This window comes from Pleurodeles waltl, chromosome 7, assembly GCF_031143425.1.
Source record: "Pleurodeles waltl isolate 20211129_DDA chromosome 7, aPleWal1.hap1.20221129, whole genome shotgun sequence".
NCBI lineage: Eukaryota > Metazoa > Chordata > Amphibia > Caudata > Salamandridae > Pleurodeles > Pleurodeles waltl.
In genome coordinates this window covers 11,650,896-11,673,536 of record NC_090446.1, presented here as the reverse complement: position 1 = coordinate 11,673,536, position 22,641 = coordinate 11,650,896, and the positions used below count along the sequence as shown (strand labels likewise).

The following is a 22,641-nucleotide window of genomic DNA, read 5'->3' as shown; positions in this document are numbered from 1 at the left end:
TCCTTTCTTTCTTACGTGCCTATATTGCTTAGAGGTCATATACGATCGAGTGATGCAAAAAGGCACATTGTTCTAGCAGCAGCAAATATTCACTTATCTACTAGAAACAAGTTATCTGATATTGATCTTAAAAACAGTAGGTAAAAATCGATTACAGTATTTCATTTGTAAAACCCATAAAATGTACCTCCCGTGCCATCAGGCACTTGTTTGCCTAACTAGGAGGAGATTTTTTGGGATAAAAGATAAATAAATATCAGAATCCAGGAACAAGTTTCATAGGTGACAATGACCATTCTAGGTAACTTAATCAACCTCCCAGTAGCTACGGTCCTCCCGGGCATAGACAGTGTCCCCTGAGCTAGATATATCCTTGGCCGATTATAGGTCCCAAGGCCATTGAATTGCAGAGGGTGACTCCCAGTTATCGATTTCAGGACCCATAGGTTGACTTTGGGAGTTTTGCCTGAATTAGAGCGCCTACAACCTCAGGTCCGCCTTGTCTCTGATGAATGAAATTGCTATTAAGAACCGGCTTAGACCAAAAACAACATATAGTATCGAGCTGGATCTAAAAAATCTGGCAGCTTCATTGTAGTTCCTGATTCCAACGTTCCTGCAGATGGGTCGGATCCATTTCTTCCTTAGTTTATCGTAGGCAATGCAATTTAAAAGGACATGATCCGTCGTTTCTGGAGTCTCCATATTACATAGCTCGCAGGTCGCCTCATGATTACTCCCATTCAGGAGACCCCATTTGAAGGTAAAAGCCTTGACCTGGAGAATCCCATATCGATACTTCATAAATAAAGCTTTTGCTCGTCTAGGTTGAATGGTATCAATCCATTCCTCAGCGCTCGGTAGTGGTTTAAAATCCAGAAAACTTAAGGTTAGTCTACCTGAATCCTTGCTATGAAGAGGGCTATTAAAGATGAAGTCCCAAAATACTTGCTTTAGTCGGATCTTTGATTGGGTTGTGAGTATATGCGGTTCATCCCAGTAGATTTTCAGCCCTAAATTGTAAAAGCTTTGCCTGATATAATAAAGCCACGGGAGGGAAATAGTCTTGTCCAAGCCCATGATCTCAATTAAGGCTTGCCTGTATTGGATCAGTTCAGGGGTTGTCCAAAGTCTACACCAGTAGAGCAGGGGCCTCAGGGCTGCCAATTTGCCTATTTGTTTCATATTAGTGTCATGGGCTAAGGGAATCAGCGGAGTCGATGGAGGGAGGTCCAATATCCCCCTCATGAAATTATTTTCCTGAGTGGCCAATGGAGTTAGTTTTGTGAATCCCCAGAGTTCTGCGCTATACAGAGCAGCGGCCTGTGCTTTGCACCTGTAGATCTCGAATACTGGTGACACAGTACTCGACCTTGAACATTTGTAATTTTTACTGATTGCCATAGAGCTATGAGTTAAGGAGATAGCAGCTTTGTTGATGTGCGGCGCCCATGACAATTTGGCATCAAGCAGTATCCCTAGGTAGTTGAAATTTTTAACTCGTTGCAGTGCCTGCCCTCTAATACAAATGTTTCTCTTGAGTGCTTTGTGAGGGTTAACAGTTAAGTATTTAGTCTTGTTTGCATTTATTTCTAACCCCTTCAAGCTGCAATACTCACAGAATTTATCTAGTAGAGTTTGCAGGCCCATTGGAGTTTGAGACAATAGGATGGTGTCATCTGCAAAAAGGAGGGCGGGGACTGGATCATCATTCAATCTTGGTGAGTCGTGGTTACTTTGTTTCAGATGATGAACCAGATCATTGATGTATAAAGAGAAAAGAGTTGGGGCGAGCACACAGCCCTGTCTCACCCCCCTCTTGATAGGTATTGGGTCTGTCAACTCTCCTTTTGGCCCCCACCGGACCTTTGCAAATGTATTTTCATGTAGCCTCTCCAGCTGGCCCAGGAGGTTCCCCGGCATGCCCTGTTTTCCTAATGCTGCCCATAAGGAGTCTCTCGGCACCAGATCAAAGGCTGCGCGCAGGTCCACAAACGCGATATACAGGTGGCCTTTCTTTAGTCTAGTGTATTTCCACATTATTGTCAATAGCCTAAAGGCCTGGTCAACTGTACTGGTCTGTTGTCTAAAGCCTGCTTGGTATATAGACATTATGCTGTTCTCTTCTATCCAGATATTGATTCTATTCAGGATCTGTCTAGCATAAATTTTTTGTGTGACGTCTATGAGGCTAATTGGTCTATAGTTCCCTGGGTCTTCCCTGGATCCTTTTTTGTGGATTGGGATTATTTCTGCCCCTGTCCATGTCTCGGGCATTGGGCCTCCCCTTGCTATAGCATTACTTAAAAGGTTTAGATAAGGTGCCCAGATTTCTATGCTATGTTTGAATAGATCCCCCGGGATCTTATCCAAACCGGGGGCTTTTCCTGGCTTGATTGCTTCAATGGCAATCACCGTCTCCTCCAGACTAAACTGTAACTCGGGTAAAATACCCCAAGCCACTGGGGTTTTGTGTCTTGAGGGATAGAGATCGAAGGTGGGAGGGTCAGAGTAAAGATATGTAAAATAGTTAACCCCTGTTTCGGGGTCTATGTGATGGTCTGTAGTAAATATCCCCTCTTTGCTACCATGGGTAACTATTTTCCAAAAGGTTCTTGCATCATTGCTTTTCGCTGCTACCAGCAGGTCTTGCCATTTTTGGTCCTCCCAGTTGCGTTGGGCAATAGCCAGCGTTTTCTTATAACTGGCCCTTGCCTGCTGTATGGCTAATTGATTTTTTTGCTTTAGTGCCTCTACCAGTACTCTTTTCCTCTCTCTACATTTGATAGTATACCATGGACTGTTAGGGGTGGTTTGGGCCTTCTCCTTTATGTGCTTATTCTGTAACTGTTTAGTCAGGACAGGTCTTAACATAGTGCTCAATGACTGGTGGATGGCCGTAATAGGAATGTCACTAGGTTTATTTTCTGCATAAGGCTCCAAGAGATCAGAAAATATGTTGTAAATGTTTATCAAAGTGACCTGATTGCCAAGTATTACTGGCCATTTTACAACCCTTCTGTTGTTACTGAGGGTGGGTTGTAACTTCACTTTATCATGTTCTATATATTTCGAGTCCAAATCTAAGAAGTGTGCCTTGAATTCAATTATTAGCGGGAAGTGATCGCTATCCCTTCTTTTATCAATTTTAAAGGTTGCTAGTCTTTCCCATGTGCTTATACTATGCAGAATGTAATCTATTTTTGAAGTTGAGTTGCCTCTCTGGAAAGTAACCAGATTAAGGCCGACTTCACCCACTCTGCCATTGCATGCCCTCAGTCCATGGTTTAATGTAAGGCTCATGATTTGCAGTGCGGCCACTGTGCCTGGGACAGTTTTTTCTATTGTTAGGTAAGGAATTGTTCTCATTCGGTCTTCCTCTTCTGCTAAATGTTCGAATCCAATTATAGGTTCATAGTTACAATTAAGGTCACCCCCTATCATAATTGTCTCACCTATTGGAATTTTTTTGAGCAGCTCGTCTAGTAGAGTTATTTCAGGAGACTCCACGTTTGACTTTCTAGGTCTTATATATACATTAAACAAGTGGGTTATTATCTTATTTTTTTTTCCCATTGTCAACCATAGAATGTCCTCCGACTCAGTGGCTTGCATGCGTATCTCAACATTTAATGAGATCTTCGCCCATACAACCAACCCCCCAGACGGTCTCCCTCTGGCAGCTGAAGTTGCACTGATAAAGTAGGTTTTATATCCTACTTTATACGGTGGATCTTTAAGCCACGTCTCCTGGAAGAGACAGACATGGTGTCGATCAATATAGTCCTGCCATTCGGGGTCTATAAGCTTGTTTTTTAAGCCAGCTACATTCCATGAAATCATGGTGATAGGACCCCTTCCGTTTAGGCTTGTGGCATTGAGAGTATGGCTCGGGTGAGTTGTTAAATTTTTCCTACCATACAAAGGCTCCACTGCGCTCCCTGCCCCTATAGCATGGAGATCAATCCCTTCATGGGGCTCCCCTACTATTTGGTCCCCATTGGGTTCCACTTGTGCCTGATCTATCTGGATTAGTCAATCTACTCTCTCAAGGTTTGGATCATAGTTTCTCTTTTGCAGTCCCTCATTGTGGTTAAGTTTATGCCTTTGTGCTCGAAGTTTGGTAGTTAATGGATCCAAGCTAAACCTCATGGCATTGGAATTAGGGGCGGGGGTTCTCTGTTCCATGTCAATCAAACCTCTGATTAATCTTCCATCCTTGAGTGTTAATGCAATAACGTCAGGTTTCCCCCTCTCTCCAGGGATTCTTTCTGCCCCCCTAATATCTGATCGAATTATGGATAAACAGTGTCTTTTAGCCCTGATCCAATGTATAAGCTTATTTTTTAAGGAGTCCTCATCTTCTCTGCTATTTAAGGGTAATTTTGGAACATTTAACAGATGAACAACATTGATCCTAGTAGGAGACCTATCCTCCTCAGAGTATGGGTTCCATATGGTGTTTTTGTTATAATCATTAGATGCTTGGGGATAGGAGTTCAAAGTAAGTTCCAAAATTCCTTTTTGGGGTCCTTTTACCAAGCGGGGATCTCTTTGTGGTTTCCCTGTTCCTTGGCATAAGTTACTATAATTTCTTCTCTGGGAATTGCGTGAACCAATATGTTCCACATTGACCCCTATCGTGCATCCCTGTGGTTGTTGTACAATCTTGGCTGTAGCTGGGGTAAGGTTAGGGTTAGTAATCGAATTTTGAGGATATGTGGATCTACCTTGTAGATGGGGTGATATGGGGGGGGGACTCCCTTTCGCATTGGCCTCTATTGGTGCCCCTACCCCCCTCCTTTTCCACAATATCTGTTAAGGTTCTGACTTCAAGTTTCAAATCCCTAACTTCCTGGATTAATCCGGTGATTAGATCATAAAGATCTGCTATAGATCTTGTTTTATTTTTTAGAGGGTTCCCTGGTTCTGAATTGAAAGGAGTGATCCTTTCACTATCTAGCTGTACAGTTGGGATATATGGGTGTAATTCATCCACGGGTTCCCCCTCTTGTGCATTCTGTATGTTACTACTATCAAGTTCTGCCAAGACTGTATATTTATTGGAGCACCTAACTTCGCACTCCTGGATATGGCTCTTCTTCCTACCATTATCAATGGTGCATAGGTGCAAGGGTCTAGTTGCAGCAACCCTAGGGCTAACAGTCCTGACATCAGATGGTGCCTCCCCCTCTTGCTGGGAAACGATCTCTATCGCTTTATCTTCCACTGGTTTGATTTTCTTCGCGTAATAGGAGGTAATCTTTTTGTCGGGGCCCTCCCGAATAGTGGTCCTACTGCATAGTAGTGACTCTACCTCCTCAATAAGATCGTCTATTTCAGCTATCGTGCAGTTCTCACCCGCATTCATAAGTTTTTTTACAGAATTAATCTTTCCCCTTGGGGGTTCTGATGCCTTGCGTTTTCCCATGGATTGAGCTGCCACTATAGAACTAAGCAGACCTATTGCCAGTTAGAGAAAAAGAAAAAAAAAAAGGCAGAGGCCCAGCCTGTCCCCACTCCAGTATTTATCGGGTAATGGAAAGAGCGTCGCAACAATAGGTGGAGAATACGGTCCAAAGGCCCTCTATAAAAGGACCTATTTAGGAGTAAGTTTCAAAACAGTACCTTCAGGCAGCCATACGTGTAGATTGGCATGTCCATGCAACTTTGGATGAATGTCAGGGGGGTGGCCCTGCCCTGCCTCTTCCTGGCACGGACGGGCAAGGACGGGCCCGCCCTTGGCCCGGGCTTCGCCCGGGCGCGTCCCGTGACGGCGGGAGCGCGATTAGAAATTTAAAGGGCTCCTGCCCTCGACACGCCTCCAGTGACCTCCTTGCGCTTCCCGCGATGGCGGGAGCGCGATTAGAAATTTAAAGGGCTCCTGCCCTCGACACGCCTCCAGTGACCTCCTTGCGCTTCCCGCGACGGCGGGAGCGCGATTAGAAATTTAAAGGGCTCCTGCCCTCAACACGCCTCCAGTGACCTCCTTGCGCTTCCCGAGACGGCGGGAGCGCGATTAGAAATTTAAAGGGCTCCTGCCCTCAACACGCCTCCAGTGACCTCCTTGCGCTTCCCGCGACGGCGGGAGCGCGATTAGAAATTTAAAGGGCTCCTGCCCTCGACACGCCTCCAGTGACCTCCTTGCGCTTCCCGTCAAAAGTATACAGTCCACAGGATTTATTATTCCAGCCAACACGTGTTTCGTCTTGGGAAGTTTTTATATCCCTTACGACTTCTTCAGGGCTAGAAATAATAGAATACAATACAATAGAATAAGTTAAAAAACCAAAATGCTCAATCATCGAATCCATGGTGAATGTATATTAAACCCAAGGGAAGTGCAATCTCAATAATCAATCACCAAAAATAAGTAAGAAAACAAGTGCTCAAAACACCCAAGGCCCCCAAAATTTTTTTTTTGTAAAAAATATAACTAATCATCAACACATCACAAACAACCTCCAACATGCTATGTGTAAGTGCAAAACCATCCTCATTCCAAGTATGACACAAAAATCCATGCCACCCAAAGTGCAACAAAGTGTCACCAATCGAAAAATACACTGACAAGAATACCTTATTAATTTATTACTATTCTAGATGCAATCGATGATATAAGTTACTCCAATCCAGATATACTTGCAACACTAGTCGTGTTTCAACGTAAAATCCAATCAACTGTCAAAATAGAAAATTAATTCAAAAATAGTCAAGACTAACTACGTTCCAGCTTCCAATCTTTAAAGATTTCTAGAATCAATATGTAGTAGATGTGCATTCTTGTGTCCAAACAAGAACAACAAATAGAACAACCAGTCAGAGAATGACCGAGACAAGTCTTTTAAAGTTGTGCAGTAATTATTTAAATTCACACATCAACCAAAGTATTATCCTTGGTCACTCAGCATTAAGCTAGTGCGTCACTTCTCACAGTAACTATTTATCATAGCTTCAATAACCTAGTTAAAGCAAACAACTCACCCCGTTAGTCTAAATCTTCCAATATTATGGTAAGCTGCGTCTACGAGTACGGACGCTATGCGAGTGCGCTACTCGCGCGTCTCCGAACCCGGAAGTAAATATACTTCCGGGTTCACCGCGTACCTAAAAGGGTAACAAACATCAATAAAGGACCACAGCACGCTCAGAAATAAAACGTGTATTTCATAGTACGCCCGTATGAAATATACGTTTTATTTCTGAGCGTGCTGTGGTGCTAATTCCTTAAGTTTGAGGATGTTTTTCCTCAGAGGGTAGGGTGTGTTCCCTCATGAGGTTCCCCTTAATATACTCAGGGTAGATTGGCACCCTTAGCGCCATATTTTCTCAATTTACACCCTACTTTATTTTTTTCACATGAAAACATGTGTTCATTTTGTTCTGCATGACTCTCAATAGGGCTATTACTGTGTCTTATCCGTATGTTTAAGCTGTGTTCTTATATAGACTGTTTTATACTGTATGTAAGTGAGCATTCTTATCACAGCAGAAGAGTGGGTCCAATGTGAAGCAGCATTCCTGTTTTCCTCTGCCTCTCTCCATGAATCACAGTTAAAAACACTTGAGCCTTCCTGTGACATTTGTGTCCTTCGACAATGCTGACCAGTGGCGACTTACTGAGTGAATCAGCTCCTGTGTGAGCAGATATGGTACATATAGCGCAGGCCAGATTCTCTTTTCAGGAGAGTGACGGTCAGATGGGTGAGATGAGGTACTAAGTTGTTGAAGTATGACTTTGAACTGGGGCCCATTCCTGGTAGGTACAGCAGAAAGCTGCCTTACTTTCATTAATCCCAGTAGCTGATGAAGAAGAGCGGGAAGATGTTGAATGTTTAGTTCCCTCCATTGAGACTGAGAACACAACTTGTCTCACAGAGCAGTGTCTTCTATTTGTATTATCCAGAGAACTTTGAAGCTTGTCAAAGTAGGCTGGTCAAAAGAGAAGTTCTTATGTGGAGATTTACAAAGTTGTATTAAGGTAGCATCAGAGTAATCTATCTAGAAAAAGTGATTCTTCTCAAAGGGCAAAAGCTAGTTACTTCTTCAAAGCTAAGAAGCATGCTTGTCAACCTGATGAACATTGGACATTCAGGGATGATGTCGAACAAGAAGAGTTTACTTGAAACATATTGGTTGCTAAAGATGTACAGAAATATGGAGCAGGTTTGAGGAAGTGCAACCAGTAGAGTAACTGACACTAATCTTTTCACCAGCACACCACCCATGGTTTCGATGAAGGTTCCAAAATGTGTTTGGGAGAAAGTGATATTTGACCTCTTGTGGCCTTAGCATTAGCAGCATTCAGATCTAAGGTTTGCCCTTGTTTTAATATGTTACAGGTCCAAAAGGATAGAAATCAAGTTTGTGAGACCATCTGATATCCATGTTTCCAATGGAACTTTTTGTTCATAATGGCCTTCCTAAGACTCTGGTCACAATTTACATCTCATTAAAGAAGGAAGCTCTTGAAGAGACAGGAATTCAGCCTTGCAAAATAAGTTTATACCATCCCCAGGAGAGTGGATTAGGTGAAAGGGCCAATAGGATAATTTATGGTTGTGTCAGATTGGCAGTAGCCAGGAGATAACCTGTTGAAGAGGTGGTTCTAGTATTTTTGAGGTCCTGTCATTCCACTCCCTCATTTCACCATAGGTGTTGCTCCTTTCAAAGCATTGAAGTGGGAAAAGACTACTGGAACTTTACTAGAGCCCTACTGGCTGTGTTTCTGTTCCAAAGAGTCAGGTAGTGATGTATGTGAGGGCAGAGCTGGGTTAAAGGTAAAAAACACAGGTTAAGCTGTGTTCTAATTCCCTGCACTGTGTGAAGATGAGGGATTTTCGAGTTAGTGACAGAGTTCAGATCAAGCTTATACATGGTATCAAGGGTGACATTACGTTTAAGCAAAAGATGTCTTGCAAAATGTTTGAGTCAGCTGTTGATGTATCTGGTGCTAAGTGGTGGAATAAGAGTGTTGTAGTCCGGATTGGCCATAAACATTCTCAGGGAACTGACAGTCTGGGTGTGGAAGGCCCCTGGCAACTTCTGTGAGTGAAAGTTGAGGATATGTGTGCCACTATTTAGAAAATGTATTTGTGGAAGTAACCATCTGTTGGGCTTCGAAGCACCCGGTTTGGTTAAAGCATTGTGCTTGAACATTGTTCAGCCTTCGTCATACTTTTCAAGCACGTTTTTGACTTCAACTGTGTGTAAACAATATTAGTTAGCATGTTGCTCCTGTGTTCAGTTTATTTGCTGTTGATGGGTCTCGACTGTTTGATGAAGCTTTTATTAGTGCATTACCTTATGTGATTGTGCTCCTGTTAAGGTTCTTCCATACGGGCAAGATGTGTTGTGTGCTGGGTCGGTATGGCTCTTAGTGTCATCTGTTTTCCCTTCCTAGTGTGTCTCGGGTCTGGGTCTCAGCCATGTTCTCTTAGACAATGCTTTAGTGTATTTGTAAGTGAACATTCTTACCACAGCAGTTAAGTGGGTCTGATTTGAAGCAGAGATCCTGTTTTCCTCTGCTCTACTCCATGAGTCGCAATTAGAGACATGTGTGTTGTGTTCTATGGAATCTTAGTGACCTTCTCAGGTGGAGTTGTGAGGGTGCAAGGTTCTGAAAAGTGATTGTTGCTGCTGGCTGAGGAAGGTGATGGACAAGGATACTATTGCTAATAAATGTCACTGTGGGAGCTTCAAGCAGAATCAAGAGATCGAATAATGTGAACCTTTCTGTGTGTCCTTTCCATGTTTCCCTCTCAGTGGGTTACCCGTACTTCTTTCTTTACCTTCCTTGTCTTCTCTGTTTTGTTTGAGACAGAATCCTCTATCCATTACTCGCTCTTTCTGGGTAATGGTGCTCCCTCTCAAAATGTTTCACCATCACCACCCTCTTCTCTTTCTTTATCCCTATTCATATCCCAGGTCCTGCCTCTTCTCACTCAACTGTATTTTTTCTTTACCTATACCCTCTGCTGCTGCTGATGCCCGTGTACCTTTTCTCCAACCCATATCCTAGTTCTGCTACCTCTGCCTATACCCTACTCAATCTCCCACCCTTGATTTCTCAACCAAGCTACTGTGCCAAAGTAGCTCTAATGCAGCCTTTCCCTGAGAACCTAAAACCCTGCCGATACCCTAGAACTTTTACTCTTGACTACACTTTAGTACCCTGCTAGAAATGGGGTCTCTAGTTGACAGAGTTATATACCCTTGTCCAAGTAGGGATCACAATCCTAGTCAGGGTAAATCACACACAATCCAAATTATCCTGTGACCACCCTCTGGTAGCTTGGCACTGAGCAGTCAGGCTTAACTTAGAAGGCAAAGTGTAAAGTATTTGTGCAATAAATCATACAGTAACACAGTGAAAACACCACAAAATATACCACACAGGTTTAGAAAAATATATTATATTTATCTGAATAAAATAAGGTGAAAACGACAAAGATCCAATAAGCCCATGTTGAAATATCACTTTTAAAAGGTTTAAAAGAGTCTCAATCCTAAGAAATGAACAGAGTACCTGGTGTGCGTCAAAAATAATGACTCACAGATACCACAGAGGAGGAGATGCTTGGAAAAATAAGGTGTTGCGTTGGATTTTCCAACACGGCACAGACGATGCGTCATTTCTTTTCATGCTGAAAGGGATTTGCATCGTTTTTGGGCCCGCAGCCTTGGTTCCTCACTGTGGTGAGGGGATATTTTGACATCCAGGGACGATGCGTGAAAATCCTTGACGCGCTGGACGAAGGCACAGGCGCTGCGTCGATCCGGTAGGAGATGCATCTAATATTTCTGTCACAAGGCAGGCGCTAGATCGAATTTCCAGTCTGGAAGTCGGACTGAGTCGGTCCAGTTGGCTGTGTGGCGATTTCTCAGTCGCAATGCAGGCTTCGAGTCGATTTCGGCAGGCATTGCATCGATTTTCGATGCACAAGGAGGTGAAGTCTTTGTTGGCCCTGAAACTTTAGAAACAGGAGGCAAGCTCAATCCAAGCCCATGGAAAGCACTTTTGGGGGAAGGCTGAGTCCTTCCAGCAAAGGCAGAGGCCAGCAGAGTAGCGGGGCAACAGCAGGGCAGCAGTTCTTCTTAGCAAAGCAGTCCAGATTAGTCCTTTGGGCAGCCAGGCAGCTCCTCTGACATGGTGTAGGTGTAGGTCCATAAGTGTCTGAGTTGGTGGGGTCAGAGATCCAGTTTATATACCCAAACACGCTATTGCAGTGGGGGAGACTTCAAATGTTTAGAAGTGCACATGTTCCCCTTTCAGTCCAGTCCTGTCTGCCAGGGTCCCAGTGTCGGGGTATCAGTCTATTGTGTGAGGGCAGGCCACTGGCCTTTGAAATGTGTCAGGCCCTCCACCCTTCCAGCCCAGGAAGACCCATTCAGTATGCAGATGAATACGGATATGACTGAGTGTCCTGTATTTGTGGTTGTTTGGATGAAATGTACAAGGGAGCTGTAAACCAGCACAGACCAGATGTTGATTGGAGACAGGCTAGAAGGCACAGATGGTTTTAAGTGCAGAGAAATGCTCACTTTCTAAAAGTGGCATTTCTAAAATAGTAATATTAAATCCAACCTCACCAATAATCAGGATTTTGTATTACCATTCTGGCCATACTAAATATGACCTGGTTACCCCTTTCAGATCAGAATCTACTACTCAAAAGTAAATGAGGGCAGTTCTAATGCTAGTCTATGAAAAGAGCGGGCCTCACAGTAGTGGAAAACAAATTTAGCAGTTTTCCACTACCAGGACATATAAAACACATATGTACAATTCCTGCCTTTTACTTACATAGCACCCTGCCCTATGGGTTACGTAGGGCTTACCTTAGGGGTGACTTATATGTAGAGAAAGGGGAATCTAGGGCTTTGCAAGTACTTTTAAATGCCAGGTCGAAGTGGCAGTGAAACTGCACACACAAGCTTTCCAATAACAGGACTGAGACATGGTTAAGGGGCTACTTATGTGGGTGGCACAATCAGTGCTGCAGGACAAAATTACAAAGAAAGGGAGCACACTGCCTACACTCCAGCAACAAAGTCCAACCCCAATGCATCATGGGAAATGCAGTCGAATTCGTAGTCCATTCCGAAAGTAATAAAGTCTTTCACCTCTGTAGGCGCAGCAAGTGCTGTTTATCCCTGTACACGTGTTTCTGGGTTTAGCCCATCATCAGCAGGGAGCAGCATGGTATAGGGGCTTGCTTGAAATGCCGCCAAATGTTTTCTCAGGTTTATGTACCTCTCATGACGCACAGGTGCCTCCCAAGGCTCGTCAGCCGTGGCTCAAGGGAGCCGTCCAAAGACAAAATTACAAAGAAAGGGAGCACACTGCCTACACTCCAGCAACAAAGTCCAACCCCAATGCATCATGGGAAATGCAGTCGAATTCGTAGTCCATTCCGAAAGTAATAAAGTCTTTCACCTCTGTAGGCGCAGCAAGTGCTGTTTATCCCTGTACACGTGTTTCTGGGTTTAGCCCATCATCAGCAGGGAGCAGCATGGTATAGGGGCTTGCTTGAAATGCCGCCAAATGTTTTCTCAGGTTTATGTACCTCTCATGACGCACAGGTGCCTCCCAAGGCTCGTCAGCCGTGGCTCAAGGGAGCCGTCCAAAGACAAAATTACAAAGAAAGGGAGCACACTGCCTACACTCCAGCAACAAAGTCCAACCCCAATGCATCATGGGAAATGCAGTCGAATTCGTAGTCCATTCCGAAAGTAATAAAGTCTTTCACCTCTGTAGGCGCAGCAAGTGCTGTTTATCCCTGTACACGTGTTTCTGGGTTTAGCCCATCATCAGCAGGGAGCAGCATGGTATAGGGGCTTGCTTGAAATGCCGCCAAATGTTTTCTCAGGTTTATGTACCTCTCATGACGCACAGGTGCCTCCCAAGGCTCGTCAGCCGTGGCTCAAGGGAGCCGTCCAAAGACAAAATTACAAAGAAAGGGAGCACACTGCCTACACTCCAGCAACAAAGTCCAACCCCAATGCATCATGGGAAATGCAGTCGAATTCGTAGTCCATTCCGAAAGTAATAAAGTCTTTCACCTCTGTAGGCGCAGCAAGTGCTGTTTATCCCTGTACACGTGTTTCTGGGTTTAGCCCATCATCAGCAGGGAGCAGCATGGTATAGGGGCTTGCTTGAAATGCCGCCAAATGTTTTCTCAGGTTTATGTACCTCTCATGACGCACAGGTGCCTCCCAAGGCTCGTCAGCCGTGGCTCAAGGGAGCCGTCCAAAGACAAAATTACAAAGAAAGGGAGCACACTGCCTACACTCCAGCAACAAAGTCCAACCCCAATGCATCATGGGAAATGCAGTCGAATTCGTAGTCCATTCCGAAAGTAATAAAGTCTTTCACCTCTGTAGGCGCAGCAAGTGCTGTTTATCCCTGTACACGTGTTTCTGGGTTTAGCCCATCATCAGCAGGGAGCAGCATGGTATAGGGGCTTGCTTGAAATGCCGCCAAATGTTTTCTCAGGTTTATGTACCTCTCATGACGCACAGGTGCCTCCCAAGGCTCGTCAGCCGTGGCTCAAGGGACCACTAGTAGCATTTAATTTACAAGCCCATGGCACATGTAGTGCACTTTACTAGGGACTTATAAGTAAATCAAAAATGCAAATTGGGTATGAGCCAATGTTACCATGTTTGTAGGGAGAGAGCACATGCACTATATCACTGGGTAGCAGTGGTAATGTGTGCAGAGCCCTAAAACCAGCAAAAACAGTGTCAAAAAGTGGAAGGAGGCAGCAAAACGTTGGGGGATGACCACCGTAAAGCTGTCAGGTCTAACATACCCTTTCCCCTGCCCATGTATCTTTCTCTGCTTGTGCCTTTGTACCTCAACCCTTGCCTATCCCCTAGTACATCTACCCACTCCATACCCTACCAAATCAATGTACCCTGGAGCCTGTACCCCTGCTCCTTTATCCTAGTATAATCTACCCACACCCTGTCTCCTTTATCCTGATACTTCTGTCCCTTATTACATCCTGGTACTGCTACCCTTGACTACACTTTGGTACCTTCACCCCACCCATGCCCTAGCACCTCATGCCCATACCCTTCTACCTTACCCCCATAGTACCTCTACCTGTGCCGTATCCTACTAACTCTAGCTACCTCCACACTCTTCCCCTGATCCTGTACTTCAGTAGCTCTACCCAAGCCCGAGGGCTACCTACACCCTAGTAACACTGCCCTTTACTACACCCTACCTCCACCCATTACTACACTTTAGGTACCTTTACCTGTGCCCATGTACCCTAGTACTAGAGCAACAGACACTACCCTAGTTCCTCTATCATTGCCTGTATCCTAGTACCTCTGCCAGTACCCCAGTACTCCCCCCTCCTGTCCCCTAGTACCTCTCACACTGCCAATACCCTACTAAATCGACATACCCTTGACCCTCTCTAGCTGCTCCTGTACCCTAGTATCTATACCAGCACAGTGTGTCTCAGGCTACCCATTCCTAGTATTTCTGTCCTTCCTACTCCCTAATTCTTCAAAACGTCCTACACTTTAGCACCTTTACAATGCTCATATGTCCAGGTACCTACTGTAGTTCCTCTACCTCTGCCTAAGCACCTGCGTATACCCAAATCCCTATACCCTAGTACCACAATCCCTGCTTGTACCGCTAGATCTAGACCCTAATACCTCAGTCCCTGCTTGTACTCTAGTACCTCTAGATCTAGACCCTAGTACCTCGGTCCCTGCCTGTACTTTAAATCTAGACCCTACAACCTTAGTCCCTGCCTGTACACTAGTACCTTTAGATCTATACCCTAGTACCTCAGTCCCTCCCTGTACTCTTGTACCTTTAGATCTAGACCCTAGGACATCAGCCCCTCCCTGTACTTTAGTACCTCTAGATCTAGACCCTAGGGCCCAAGTCCCTGCCTTTACTCTAGCACCTCTAGATCTAGACCTTAGGACCTCAGTCCCTGCCTGTACTCTAGTACCTCTAGATCTAGACCCTGGGACCTCAGCCCCTCCATGTACTTTAGTACCTCTGATCTAGACCCTAGGACCACAGTCCCTGCCTCTACACTAGCACCTCTAGATCTAGCCCTTAGGACCTCAGTCCCTGCCTGTACCCTAGTGCATCTAGATCTATATCTAGACCCTAGGACCTCAGTCCCTGCCTCTACTCTAGCACCTCTAGACCTAGACCTTGGGACCTCAGTCCCTGCCTGTACCCTAGTACCTCTAGATCTAGACCCTAGGACCTCAGTCCCTGCCTATAATCTAGTACCTGTGATCTAGATCCTAGGACCTTGGTCTCCGCCCATTCTCTAGTACCTTTAGATCAATACCTTAGTACCTCAATCCCTGCCTGTATCTATAGATCTATGCCCTAGGACCTCAGTCCTTTCCTGTACTCTAGTACCTCTAGATCTAGATCCTAGGATCTCCGCCTCAGTCCTAACTATACTCCAGTGCCTCTAGATCTAGACCCTAGTACCTCAATCTCTGCCTGTACCTCTAGCTCTAGAGCGTAGGACCTCAGCCCCTCGCTGTACTGTAGTCCTCTGATCCAGACCCTAGGACTTTAGTCCCTGCCTGTACTGTGGGACCTCTACCTCTAGATCCTACGATCTCATCCCCTCCCTGTACTCTTGAACCTCTAGATCTAGACCCTAGGACCTTAGTTCCTGCCTGTACTCTAGTACCTCTAGATCCTAGGACCTTAGACCGTGTCTGTACTTTAGTACCTCTAGACCTTAGGAACTCTGTCCCTGTCTGTACTCTAATACCATTAGATCTAGACACTAGGACCTCAGTTCCTGCCTGTACTCTAGTACCTGTGATCTAGATCCTAGGACCTTGGTCTCCGCCCATTCTCTAGTACCCTTAGATCAATACCCTAGTACCTCAATCCCTGCCTGTATCTATAGATCTATACCCTAGGACCTCAGTCCCTTCCTGTCCTCTAGTACCTCTAGATCCTAGGATCTCAGCCCTTCCACATACTCTTGTACCTCTAGATCTAAACCCTAGGACCTCAGTCTAGTACCTCTAGATCTAGACCTTAGGGCCTGTACCCTAGTGCATCACCCAACTCTCAAACCTCTTCCCCTAACTATACCCTAATTTCTCAACCCATACCCTCTACTCTGTCTCCACTCTAATTCCTCTTTTTTTCTTCACTGTTTTCTTGTGCCAATTATTTACCTCTGTGTCTCATTTTTGCCGGTGCTTTGTGTCGAATTCCACATTTTAACAGAAAAAGGGGATCTTCAGTTAGGAAATTTTAAAAAATTGAGTTTCCCTGCTGGAGCCCTGGGACTGGCCTTATGCATGTTGTTTTATCTTCACAATGAGCTAGTGTCATGTCATTGACATGCCATAGGAAATGTACAATGATTGTCTGTTTTATAGGAAAAAGGACCAAACGCATAAAATATTTCTTAATTTTAGCCCACAATGAAGTAATGCTCTGGGCCTGATTTAGAGTTTGGTGGATGGGTTACTCAATCACAAATGTGACGGAGATCCAGTCCGCCATATTACAATTCCCTTAGGATATAATGGGATCATAATACGTGGATGGGATATTCATCACGTTTGTGACATAGTAACCCCATCCGCCAAACTGTAAATCAGGCTCTTTGTGTACCAGCATGTCTGCTGTTATTCAGTGTTGTAAGTACACCTGCCAACGGAAAATATTAATTGTTTTTTCATGTACAGGTGATGTCGGAGACTGGAAAAACTATTTCTCTGAAGCTCAAAGCCAGGAGATGGATGCAAAATTTGAAGAGTGTTTAGGAGGAACTAAACTTGGAGAACTGATGAATTATAGAGTTCACTGCAAGAGCTAAACATTCATTTCAACACTGTCTTTTGACGTCATTAGTCCAAAACCATGCCTTGCCTGAATTAGATCTATATTGAGAATTTATTTTATGTTAAGATCATTTATTTGGTGAATAAATACATTTTGAGAATACAGCTACTGTACTTGTTTTATTAATAATTTGGAACCTTTTATCTATAGTTTGAAAAATTATTTCATTATGAAAAGAAAAAACCGTTCTAGAAAATCCAGTTTCTGACTCCCTTTAAGGAAGGGGTACCTGTGAGGTTCACTCGGACTGCTTGCCCTTGATATCAGTCAAATACAACAAGGTGGTCTTAGACGCACTTTGCAAACCCTCATTTCTTGTTCAGTACGTTCTCCAAGAGAGTGTTGGGCATCGCATGCTGACTTCTTCGTGGTACTCTGCGGCATTAAACTAGGGTTAAGCAAAGTTTACATTTTCACCTGTAAAGTTTACATGTCTTCCACTTGTATGTTTCAAATGTTGTCAACTTCTCATAAGATCATCACTTTTTTACCAAAGAATCTATTGAAATCTGGGAATGTTCAAGACAGCACGCATAAGGGCTTCACTTGAGTCGCCATTAGTCAAAATGTTTTTAAGATTAAGAATCTTTGGCTCAAAGTGGGTTTTTGCAGAAATTTTTATCAGTTCAGCTGCAGTTTCTAAAGTGTTGACAAAAATCTCAGGATGCAAATTTTCGTTACACCAAGATAGAACCTTTTCTCCTTAGGGATTGCAGGTGTTTAGTTAGAAAATCAGAACCAAATATATTGTGGGACAAAATATTGTGTCAAGAATATCGAGGACAAAAATATTGCGAAGATAATTTTTTATAAGTAAGTAAAGTTTTATTACATATAACACCACATACATGTCCCTTAATGATGTATATATCTTCAAGGTAGGTAGATGTCTTGTCAAGAATAGTACATCTATACTTCTCTATTTGCTCCTACCTTCCTGATATTTTGGTCCTCGATATTTTTTATGTGCCAATGTGACTTATCTCATCCAGGGTCCCTCAGGTAATCGAGTTAGTAGGTCATATTCTGTGAGCTGGTTGTTGTCATTGCAACAAGGATCTGTAGGGGTTTGTGGGGTTCAGTGGCTGAATACACAGTGTTGGAGAAGGGGTGTAGGAAAATACCCTCTTTTTGCCATGCTTATCCCCACTTTTTGCCTGTTGTCAGTATGTTTTGACTGTATGGACTGGGTTCCTGCTAACCAGGACCCCAGTGATTGTGCTTTTGCCCTTTAAACTTAGTTGCTTGGACCGCAAACACCACACATTTGGCATACTGTGCCCTGTTATAAATCCCTAGTATACAGGACCCAGGTACCCATGGCATTAGGGCATCAGAGGTTCACCATGGACTGCAGCATGTATTATGCCACCCATGGAAGCCCTTGTAAAATATGCCTGCAGGCCTGCCATTGCAGCCTGCGTTAAGAGGTGGATGCACTCGTTTCACTTCAGGTCACTGCACCAGGTCACTATAAGTCACCCCTATATTAGACCCTCCTAGCCCAGAGGGCAGGGTGGAGGTACCTGTTTGTGAGGGCACCCCTTCATGAGCAGAGGTGCCCCCACGAACTCCAGCTCCAGTTTCATGGACTTCGTGATTGCAGGGACACCATTTTACGCGTGTACCGGACATAGGTCACTACCTATGTCCAGCTACATAATGGTAACTTTGGACCTAGGCATGTTCGGTATCAAACATGTATGAATTATACCCCAATACTGTTGCCAGTATTGGTTTATGATTCCATGCCCTCTGGGGGCTCCTCGGCGGACCCCCAGCTTTGCTCCTACCAGCCTTCTGGGGGTTTCCAGGCAGCCCACGCTGCTGTCACCGCTCAGACGGGTTTCTGCCCTCCTGCTGCTTGACCAGCTCAAGTCCAGGAAGGAAATACAAAGGATTTCCTTTGGGACAGGGGGGTAACATCCTCTACCTTTGGAAACAGGTGTTACATGGCCTAGGAGGGTTTGCCTCCCCAAGCCACTGGTAGGCTTTGAGGGGCACATTTGGTGCCCTCCTTGCATAAACCAGTCTCCACCGGTTCAGGGACCCCCAGTCCCTGCTCTGGCACAAAACTGGACAACGTAAAGGGGAGTAACCACTCCCCTGTCCATCACCACCCCAGGGGTGGTGCCCAGAGCTCCTCCAGAGGGCCCCTTGATTCTGCCATCTTGAATCCAAGGTGGGCAGAGGCCTCTGGGAACATCTGAGTGGCCAGGTGAGGCAGGTGACATCATAGCCCCCTCCTGATAGGTGGTCACCTGGCTAGGTGACCAATCCCCTTTCCAGGGTTATTTAGGGTCTTCCTCTGGGTGGGTCCTCGGATTCGACGTGGAAGACTCCAGCAGGAATCCTCTGCATCGTTTACTTCAACTTCTGGACACTGGTACCACAACAGGACCCCACAGGAACCTACAATCTGCAGCTGCAGCGACAACTCTGCTCTGCAACATTGTTTCTCCGGCTCCTTCCAGCAACTGCAACATTTCCCCGGCTGTGCTTCCTCTGAGGTCAGCAAGTCTTTAGCCTGCACAAGAAGCAGTAAGGAATCTCCCTTGGTGCCTGCGGATGCAGGGAAGAGACTCCTTTACTCCAACTGTAACGACGACCGGCTGCGTGGATCTCCTCTCATCCTGAGCTGTGTGGATTCTGCATCACGGGTGGTGATCAGGAGTGGCCTCCTTGGTCCTCTCTACCTGCTGTCCAACTTTGGTGAAGGTAAGCCCTTGCCTTCCCACGCAGGACAGTATCCGCTTGCACTGTGTCTCTTGTAGCTACCATAGCTTGTTGGCATCTCCTCCAAGGGATCTTCAGGCTCCATGTAGCCGCCGCCTCCAGCACTCTTCCCTGTGATGCACAGCCCTCTGCGTGCTTCTCCTGTGACGTGGGAAGTTTTCTCAGGTGTGCTGAGTAGGCCTCTCTGCGACTCCTGGGCTCCTTGCCTGAGGGTGCAGGCCAGTAAGGGCCCATCTTGGACTCTCTGCACTGCTGAGGGTCGCCTGCGACTTCCCCGTGGGTTGGGTCCCCCGCAGCTCCATTTTTCCACTAGCTGCAACATTTGCCTTTGCGAAGGCTTGTTGGTGTTTTTTCCACACCACAGACTGCCTGCAATCCTTCATCCGATGTGGGACATCAACTGCATCACCCAGGAACTCTTTATCTGCTCCAATGCTGCATTGCTGACTGTCTTCATCTCACAGTCGACCAACTCCTGCATCCCCAGACTGGTGGGCAGTGGCTCCTGCCACCACCGGACACCCCAACATTAACTGGACTTGGTCCCCTTCTTTTCCAGGTCTGCCTCTTCCAGGATCCACCTTTAGTTTCTTGCAGACTTGTCTGAGTCTTAAAAATATCCTTCTCTGAAGTCCTGTGGGTTGGTATGGGTAGAACCAATAACTTACCTCTTTCCTTCTGGTCGCTGAGAGGCTCTCTAGTACTCAACTTTGGGGTTTCCTAGTATCTCCAGCTCCCCTCTACCGATTCCACTTCCTTGGGTGGGGGACCCGACCTTCGCATTCCACTTTCTGAGTATATGGTTTGGTCTCCCCCTAGGCCTTCAGTATTGCATATTTCTTCTCAGAGTTTTCTGTTGCTTTTTATGCCTGTTACTGATTGTTACTGTACATAAATAGGCCCTCATTATAACTTTGGCAGTAACTGCTGCCTACCGCCACAGCGACGGCCGCCAACATGCTGCCGCCGTGGCTACCAGCCGTCTACGCATATTATGACCGCCGACAGTATACCACCAGAATGCCGGCGGAATACCCCCGATGGTCATGGCAGCGGATGGCGTAAAGGCGGCGCTGCTGACAGCAGCACCGCCACGCTAGCAAAACACTGCTGACTGTATCATGACCAATGATACGGCCTGGCGGTGTTTTGCTGGCGGACGCTGCTGCTGACAGCAGCGCCGCGGACCGTCTCCAGTCGGAGGACCCCCTGCAAGCAGGTAAGTCAGGTTGTCCGACAGGAGAGGGGGTGGGTGGTGTTGTGTGTATGTGGGGGGGGGGGCATGTTTTGGTATGCGTGCATGCGGGCGTGAGTCGCGTTGAATGCGTGCGTGAATGACTGAATGTGAGAGTATGTTGTGTGTTGTGAATGCGTGTGTGCGACAAGGTATGTTGGTGTTGGTATGTATGTGTGCATGCGTGGGTGGTGATGGGTATGCATGTGTACATGTGTGGGTGTGTGTGTGGGTGTGTATATGTGCGGGGGGCAGGAGAGGGAGGGTGGGGGAGAACTCTGGGGAGGTGGAGGGGGCGGGGAGACCCATATCAGTGCCAGGAAAGAGATTCCCTGGCACTGATAGTGCCTAGTGCCATGGTTTTCATGGCGGTAAAATTTGCACAAAAACCATGGCGGTAGGCCGGGTCGTAATCCCGAGGGTGGTCTTGTGACGGCCACCCGTCTGGAGACTGAAGTCTCCAGCCCAGCGGCCGGTGTGTTAAAGTGGCTGTCTGTGATGGCGTTTACCGCCAGGGTCAAAATCCCATTGTTTTTTTACCGCCAGCCTGTTGGCGGTATTAATGCCGCTTTAACACCGACCACCAGGGTCGTAATGAGGGTCATAGTGTGTTTACTTACATCCTAGTGGAGAGTTGCCTAGTTAGTATTTTAGTACTTGTGTCACTAAAATAAAGTACCTTTATTTTTGTACCACTGTGTGGTTTCTTCCATGTGTGTAAGTGCGGTGTGACTACCGTGGTTTTGGATGAGCTTTGCATGTCTGCTACATAAGCCCTGGCTGCTCATCCACAGCTGCCCCTAGAGAGCCCTGGCTTCTAGACGCGGACTACACTACACTAACGAGGGATACCTGGACCTGGTATAAGGTGATAACACCATAGATACCCAGCACACACCAGGCCAGCTCCGGACAAGGGGTACCTGCAGCCCAGCACACAAGGCCATTACACCCTGAGGAGCAGGGTGGGCTTCAGGGGGGCTTTATAGGAAGCATAGGCGGGGTGGGGGGGCGCTTGCACACAACATGGAGGGGGCACCCTCCGGACTCACTCCGGATAGGGGCTGTGCTGCGGAGCACCCTGGAGCTTGGGGCTCCGGACTGCGGGGGCCTGTGTTAGGCTCCTGAGGATACAGTGTACGTACCCCAGGAACGGAGGCTGGCGCCAGAGTCGGTGAAGCCCAGGCCAGTAAGGGCCCCTCGGAACTGACAATCCATCTGCAAGTGGGGGGTGTGAACCCCACTTTAGCCCCTCTGGAGGGGATGGCTTCTTCATGGCCACTTTTGACTGCGACTCTGCAGACAAAACATCATAATTGTGCAAAGGGCTGAGAACATGAAACAATCAGGCAAGAGGAGAGAAGAATAAAAGAGCGGAAGGACGGCAGAGAAGAAATAGGAGAGAACATAAGGGAGGAGAGATGTGTGGAGAGGAACGGAAGGAGGGAGGGTGGAGGAGTGGGGGATGAATGAACGGACAGAAGGGTGAAGGGGGCGGATGGGGGGATGGATGAATGACCAGAAGGGTGAAGGGGTGGATGGATGGATGAAAGGATGAATGGACGAAGGGTGAAGGGGTGGGTGGATGGGTGAAGGGATGAATGGACGGAAGGGTGAAGGGGGAGATGGATGGGTGAAAGGATGAATGGACAGAAGGGTGAAGGGGTCGATGGATGGGTGAAAGGATGAATGGACAGAAGGGTGAAGGGGCGGTGGATGGGTGAAAGGGTGAATGGACAGAAGGGTGAAGGGGTGGATGGGTGGATGAAAGGATGAATGGACAGAAGGGTGAAGG

At 46.2% G+C, this 22,641-nt stretch overlaps 1 protein-coding gene across 1 annotated transcript in view; it reads left to right on the top strand.

Annotated features, from left to right (window-relative positions):
- LOC138303549 (sulfotransferase 6B1-like) overlaps positions 1-16,978 on the top strand; it is a 116,639-nt gene extending 99,661 nt beyond the window's left edge. The window contains exon 7 of the mRNA XM_069242790.1: positions 16,720-16,978. Within this exon, the coding sequence (XP_069098891.1) occupies positions 16,720-16,850 (131 nt within the window). The 3' untranslated portion in view covers positions 16,851-16,978. The remainder of the gene's footprint in view (positions 1-16,719) is intronic.
- Positions 16,979-22,641: the final 5,663 nt, after the last annotated feature.